General features: G+C 37.3%; 1 protein-coding gene across 2 annotated transcripts in view; it reads right to left on the reverse strand.

Moving 5' to 3' along the window:
• Window positions 1-508: 508 nt before the first annotated feature.
• The window catches only part of TP53INP1 (tumor protein p53 inducible nuclear protein 1), a 15385-nt gene continuing 7945 nt past the window's right edge, over window positions 509-7948 (reverse strand). Inside the window, exons 3-4 of one of the 2 annotated variants that reach the window (XM_011978659.1) lie at window positions 6607-6644; window positions 509-5274 (exon numbers count right to left, since the gene is read on the reverse strand). In XM_011978659.1, the coding sequence (XP_011834049.1) occupies window positions 6623-6644 (22 nt within the window). In that variant the 3' untranslated portion in view covers window positions 509-5274; window positions 6607-6622. The remainder of the gene's footprint in view (window positions 5275-6606; window positions 6645-7948) is intronic. The other variant, XM_011978658.1, reaches the window with a different exon arrangement.

Genomic DNA, 7948 nt, shown 5'->3' on the forward strand with positions numbered 1-7948 from the left:
GGAAAGATACTGGTTGGGGATCACCCTCCAATTCCTGTTCACTTAAGTGATTCCTCATTTTAGGTTAAAAAAAAAAATCTTTTTTTTTTTTTTTTGAGACAGAGTCTTGCTCTGTTGCCCAAGCTGCGCAATCTCAGCTCACCGCAACCTCCACCTCCCAGGTTCAAGGGATTCTCCTGCCTCAGCCTCCCAAGTAGCTGAGACTACAAATGCACACCACCCTGCTCAGCTAATTTTCATATTTTTAGTAGAGATAGGGCTTTGCCATGTTGGCCTGGCTGGTCTCAAACTTCTGGCCTCAAGTGATCTGCCTGCCTTGGCCTTCCAAATTGCTGGGATTACAGGCATGAGCCACCGTGCCCAGCCTTAATATATGAATTTTATACAAGCTTTTAAATACATATTTAAAATGCATATTAAACATCTCTTTTGGACAAACAAAACTAAACAGTAAGTTGTACCTCCCTTTAATATTAATGACTCTAAAGATAAAAGAATCTGGCAAGTGTGAAGTTAAAGGACATTTTATTTACTGACAGATTGAAAACTGTAACTCCAGGTAGTGCAAAATGCACCACAACCCAATTACAAAGAACAGGTGTTAACACACAATGTTTAAACAATGCTACACTCATTTTTGGCAAAGTGCTGTATTGTTCAGTCTGTGTACAAAACTGACCATCTATGAACCAATCAGTATAAAAAATTTCTATAAAAACAAAAAATTTAGACAGTGGCTCAAGAAAATAAGCTGCCATTTATGCATAGATTGATGTACAGTAACCTAACCAAATGTCCCTTTTGAATTTTCAAGTTGACGAAAAAAAAAAAAGTGTGTCCAGAAACACATTAAGAAGGCACATGTACAGTCTACAATACTCTTCAGTCTCCATAACTCATGTCCTGCCCCTATAAAGAAAATATGTTCACAATTTTACTTGAAAAAAAGCCACTTAAAAAAAAATAACACATGCAATTATTAAAAGTTCAAAATCTCTGGAGGAAAACACAACCAAAACACAAGCAAAACCACTCATACACTCCAAGCCTGAAACACACATCTAACCTCCCCAGGTACTGGTTTGGTTTTCAGAGGTTCACCTAGAAAACAAATATTAAAACTTCAGGCAAAACAGAGCAAAACTGGACATTTAACAATTACACAATTTTTAAAAGTGTCATAAAGAAAATTCTCAATGATATACAAAATATTGTCCACTTAAGCTGCCTGCCTTTCAAGAGTAACTCTCCTCCCATGCAATGGATACTGTTGGACATAAAAGATATCCTCACTGCATGCTTTCCAGTACCTCTTTCTCCACCTTAAACCACTTTAATTGGTGTCACATTTCAAGTGAAATTGATATATGGCAAGGCTGACACCACTGTATCATGTAGGTTTTCCAAATAAAGCATTTTATGTATAATTTTAAGCATTAAAATAAGTAGATAGAGATGCCATTTCTAAAATATCAGCATGGCTGATGGCAGTGAAACCATCCAAGATAGAAGCCCAACTTTTAACAAGTTTAACCAGTATTTATGGGCCTTATAAAATAAAAAGATAATTTTAAAGTAACATTACAAACATATACTAGTGTCTCCCAGTACAAGGAGCAGTCTCTTAATTGACTCAAAGAACAAAAATTAATACGTGGAAACTCTTAAACTTTTCCCACTAATCTATTTAAATGTAAGTATCTTCTAGTTGGAGTCCTTTATATTTTTGTTTCCAACTCAAAGCAAATGAGAATAATGAAGATACTCTTCCTTGCTCGTTTTTCTTAAGAGTACATAAAGATAATATATAATGTATTTCATTGAGGAGAAAGAGAAGTAGCAAGGATTTCAATGAAGACATAATGATTACAAACCAGTGTACTATACAGATTTGAGAAGCAGAAACAATGCTGGACAGCCTGCTCAAGTTTTAAATAAACTGTCTTCTCACTCAAAGTACTGATACAACAGAGAAGGTATGTAAACAGGAACAGTTTGCATGGGGATAGGAAAAATGTACAGGAAATTAATATTTCTTAAAAGGTCCCTGCAATAGGAAGTCAAAAATCCAATCACTGTGCATCTTTCTGCAAAAAATTCCCCACCCAATCAACCATATAAATGCATTGCCACAGAAGATAAATAATGGATGGCTAATTTTCCACTTACAGTGCAGTACACAATTAGTTGAGGAAGAAAAATAAACATAAGATATATATTATAAAATGTTTTATCAACAAAAACAAACTTTGAGAAACATGGTACACTGTAAAAGCTAAGAAACTCATTCACGAAGCACTGCTTGTGTACACCACGTATTCCAGACTTTTTCCAAGTAACATTCTATGTTAACAGTTTAGAGCTACTAATTCAGAGGGGTCTTATTTCTCACTGCTTGCATTTTAAAGAAATATGACTAAAGCACATTGTAAACCACTAATATTTATAATAGCAAAAAAAAAAAAAAGCTCATAATAAAATGCATTTTGGCCGTGTTTCAGAGAATACTTAACAGGTCAACATCGTTTTGTGTTGTGGTTGGCCTTGTGTCTTACACACAGGAGATGTCTAACATCTAATGACCAAGAGTTTCAACTGAATTATATAACCATTTTCTTCAACACTTACATGTGCCAATTATAGGCAGAAACCACAGTATGATATTCCAGGTGGTGTGGTAATCCCAACTTTGAAAAAAAGCCCAGTGAATGTAATTTTTTGTTTTCTAGGTACAAAGCGTAAAAAACTAGCCCCAGATAAGGCAAACAAAAAGTCAATAAGGAAATCTGGAAAAAAGGCCATTGCAGTTAATACACAAATCTGTTCATGCTGCCAAACAAAATCTAATGGCTGAACTTCTGTAGCTTGTGAGGTACTAACAACTTACATGCAACGTATGAAAAAGAGACGCCGTGTATTCAGAGGTTTACATCCTGAAGACATTAAGCTGGTCTATTTTCAGGTTACCAATGCATGGCCCTATAACAAACATCGTATAAAACATACACACCTTCATGGAAACTCTACCTTATCTCCCAACTCTGGTAAACACAAATGGTAAGAAAACAACTTCTAACTCACTTTAACAAAACTTTACAGACTTGGCCCCTAATTAGACCACAAATAAATAAAGGGGAAGTCAAAACAGAAAGGGCAATAAGGAGAAAGGGGGAATCTAGACTCTTGTTCTAAGGAGACATTCTGGCACTTCATCACAGCCAGTAGAACAATGTAAAACCTCCATCTAACTACACATTTGACCTCTTCCACTCCAAACGCTCTAGTCTAGTCAGAGAAGAGCACAGCTCTTCCCTGAAAGTCTCCCAGGGTTCCCTGCATCAAGCCACTACAGGGTTATTGAAAAATATAATACTTCACATAAGTATATGCTGCTTTTCTCCTTGAAAACATTTTACAGACCTGTACTCATTTAATTAGGGTTGCAGAGGAGATGGAAAAACAAGCTGTTTGATTATGTAGGCAACACTTCTGTCAGTAGAATTGCTTTGGATTGTGAATGTGTTTACTTCAGAGGAAATCAGTCAGAGTGGATGGCTCAGCAAAACCCATCACAACTGCGGAAAAAGGAAGTGACTGGCTAGAGGTAAGGAAATAGATTTTCTCTAAGTTAACTGGCCAACGTGTGAATCGAACCCTGCACCCTGGCCTCATTAGCACCAACACTGTGAAGAACAGCTGTGGCAGAGAAAGTGCCACGGCCCCACCCCATCACCAGATTCAGTAGAAAGGCCCTTGGAATTTCCTACAAGGTTCAGTTCTGAACAGCCCCACTTCAAATCAGTATAGAATCCTCACAGTGACTCTGTGAGGGAGGTAAATGTCACTGCTCCCCTGTTGGTGGGGGAAACAGAGGCCAGAGTGGTTAAAGATTTTGCCTGAAGTTAAAAAAAAAAAAAAAAAAAGTCATTTGGACTGCAGGGAAGAATACTTACAAGGCAATTAAAAAAGAAAAAGAAAAAAGTTGAGCCAACCTGTCACTCTTCACTCAGATACCATGAAAGACATCAGCAGACATTCCCCCACACCCTTGCTTGCCACTTGGCAGGACAGGCTCCATGACAGAGGATTTTTCACTCTGTGTGGAAATATGAAGCCTATTTCTTTTCCCATGGGCAGAGAGAAATACGAAGTCACTCAAGTGCCTGGACAAGTATTTCCGAATTTATAGTTGAGAGCAAGGTGAGGAGTGGGCAGAATTGCCAGGAAGGAATCGTAACAAATTAAATACTGCACTAATGGGTTAGTTACAGACAGAAATTTTTCCAAATAAAATTTCACAGGTCTAATTTAATCCCTCTGCACGGGACAAGTGCCTCTGTCTACAACACCTGTAATGTCTGTACCACGTCATGCAGTCACATTGGAATCACTGAATGCACTCTTCACTAAAGCTTAATGTACCTGAATTCCAGATGAACTGCATGACTAATCTGGGGAAAAACCATACGCACAGAATACATCGTTTTCTTTCAAAAGAAAGTCCAGCCATAATTCCATTATATCCATGGCAACTATCACCTGTTAATGCTCATATTAGTGTGTAAAAATGTATTCATCATATACAGAGAGATTATCAAGTACTGGTCAATAAAGTGTATAGCTGACCCTGAGAATAAATTTTTGCTTGCTCAAAAGATTAATACAAAATAAAATGAAAATGAAAGATGCCTATTCTCGTACTTGGGAAGAAATGTCTTTAAAATGCTGACTAATGTACACCCTAATAGATTTAAAGACACCCCCAAACACCAAACACTGTAATTATATTGATATGTTTCCAGAAATAATCTGAAAAAGTGTACAAAAAAGTAAATGTCAAAGGCAAGGCATTATGTGATACACAGCATATAAATCTGGTTTTCAAGATAGTGTCTAAATACACTGATAAAACTGTGATTGGTTATCAATTGGTTGTAAAGAGACAACACTTTCATTGTACATATACAAACATCCATACACATATGCACAAACCAAGAGAAACCAACCAATAAAACTTAAAATTCTTAGTAATTGTACTGACGCGGGCAGGGCTGATGAACAACCCAGCCATTGTGCTTGACTTGCCGAGAGTGGCAATCCCTGGTAAGATTTTGGCGACGAAGGCTATTTCTGTTAAGAGACTGTCTTTCACTATGTTCTTTTATCCACTGGGAAGGACGAAAGCTCTTGGGTTGTTCCAGAAAAGTTGTATGAGCAGCAAGAGCTGCAACATAACAATGAATGTGCTGCCCCATTTCATTTTGAGCTTCCACTCTGAAACAGAAAAAAGTGGGGATGTATTAAATAACAGAGTATGTTATTAACGAAACTGGAAAAGTTACTTAGCAATTCAGTTTGCCGTGCTAATTTGTTTATGGCTGAATGAGAGTTTGTGTTTCATGGCTGACAGACAAGTTTATTATTCTGTGACCCCACTGACTGATAGTGGTGGAGAGGAGAGCCAATTGTTACTTACTAGAAAGATGCCATGTAAGCCCCAGATGGCTCACTAAGTAGACTGTTTTCTAAAAATACACTTTATACTTTGAATTTCATTTACAGAGCGCACACATTTATATAAGCTTGTCTGGGAGGGGAGCTAACATTTATTGAATATCTGCATTTGCCAATTCTTTTGCAAATATGTATTTTAATTCTTACCATAATCTTACAAGGAAAATATTTTAATTCCCAAATTTTACTGATCATAAAGCAGTGTGCTCACAATACCTTCACAAGACATTTCCTGTCTATAAGTAAAATGTTCCAGGAAACATGCTTTAAATCTTTATTTAATATGGAAATTCTACCCATTTACCATTTTTCTAGATAAGAAGCTATAGCTTATTATAGAATAAATCTCTTTATCTATCTCACAACAGGGCACTTTTGAGATGGTATTTACATGGCAATATTATAAGACTCTTGAATAACACAATCTTAAAATATGGCTACACATAGTATGATTATGTTTTCCATATAAAAAAACTAATCAAGTGGGATTGCTATAAACTATGTCAACACGTAACATGAAGAGCTTTATGATTTTTAAGGGTTATTTTACAAAGGAAGGGCAGTGACACATTCTGCCTAAAATCACTTGAGGAAAACACTATTATCTTTTATTACATATATATATGTATATACAAACATTTTTAAAAGTAGAATTTTAAGAGGCCACATTAAGAAACTAATAGAAAAAAAGTTAATATAAAGAAAGTTATTTTTAGGCTGGGCACTGTGGCTCACTCTTGTAATCTCAACACTTTGGGAGGCCAAGGCGAGTGGATCACCTTAGTAGAGTTCAAGACCAGCCTGGCCAACGTGGTGAAACACCATCTCTACTAAAAATACAAAAATTGGCCAGGTGTGGTGATGCAAGCCTGTAATCCCAGCTGCTTGGGAGACTGAGACAAGAGAATCACTTGAATCTGGGGGGCGGAGGCTGCCATGAGCTGAGATCGCACCATTGCACTCCAGCCTGAGTGACAGAGTGAGACTCTCTCTCAAAAAAAAAAAAAAAGTCATTTTTAAAAGGTCAGCATTTGGGTCCTTTGCCTCCCTATGCATACATATATCACACAGTCTCGAAGTGAATATACTTACTCTGTGCCCGTGAGTCTTATAAGCAGCTTTTCCTGGCCCTACAAATGTTAAATGGTGAACTATTAAATCACTAGTAAGATTTAAAATGCTATTGTAACTTTACTATTAGGACGTGGTCAACTTTTATTAAAACTGGTTTACTATGTGCCATTAAAGGCACATACATGTACTTAAAATAACATGTAAAACCTTCAAAAGCAGTATTTATAAAGGCTAAAATGCAATGAAACGTATACCCCGAATCCCACTATAATTACAAAGCACCTCAATTTTCTGTGCTTTATGCTAATATCCCCAATGACAGACACAATTGAAGCAATTTGATGTCTGAAAGACATATGATTTATTTCCTGCTAAGAAAACATTTACTACAAAGCTAGCCTAATTTTGGTAACACCTGATTTCCATCTTGATTTAGCAAGACTTCCTTATAAGAATTTCAAATCCCAAAATAAGGATGTTAAAAAAAATCATAGTTACTATTTTAAAACTGTAATAATTTACAGGAATTTCCTGTGTGCAGAAAGGATTCACATAAAATTCAGTGCATTCTGGCCAGGCATAATGGCTCATGCCTGTAATCCCAGAACTTTGGAAGGTCAAGGTGGGCGGATCACTTGAGGTCAGGAGTTGAAGACCAGCCTAGCCAACATGGTGAAACCCCATCTCTACTAAAAATACAAAAAATTAGCTGGAGATGGTGGCACATGCCTGTAATCCCAGTTACTTGGCAGGCTGAGGCAGGAGGATCACCTGAACCCAGTGTGGAGGTTGCAGTGAGCTGAGATCGCGCCACTGCAATCCAGCCTGGGCGACAGGGTGAGACTCCGTGTTAAAATAAATAAATAAAATTCAGTGCCTTCTTTTGATCCTTTATATATGGAAAAGTACGTATTTATCCCTATATGTTATAACTGTCATATATGAATGCAAAGACAAACAAGATACAAAAACAACATTCTCACTGTACCAAAACTAGAAACCCATAACAACCTTGAAAAGGAAGGAAGAAGAAGAAGAAATCTACTGAAACAAAATGGTGGAGATCATTGCCTAAGTAAGTAGTTTATAAAATAGTATATATGGGCCGGGCACAGTGGCTCATACCTGTAATCCCAGCACTTTGGGAGGCCAAGACAGGTGGCTCACCTGAGGTCAGGAGTTTGAGACCAGCCTAGTCAACATGGTAAAACCTTGTCTCTACTAAAAACACAACATTAGCCAGGTGTGGTGGTGCACACCTGTAGTCCCAGCTACTTGGGAGGGTGAGGCATGAGAATTGCTTGAATCTGGGAGGCAGAGGTTGCAGTGAGCTGACATCACGCCACTGCTTTCCAACCTG

The sequence above is a fragment of the Mandrillus leucophaeus genome, unplaced genomic scaffold (assembly GCF_000951045.1).
Source record: "Mandrillus leucophaeus isolate KB7577 unplaced genomic scaffold, Mleu.le_1.0 Scaffold198, whole genome shotgun sequence".
NCBI lineage: Eukaryota > Metazoa > Chordata > Mammalia > Primates > Cercopithecidae > Mandrillus > Mandrillus leucophaeus.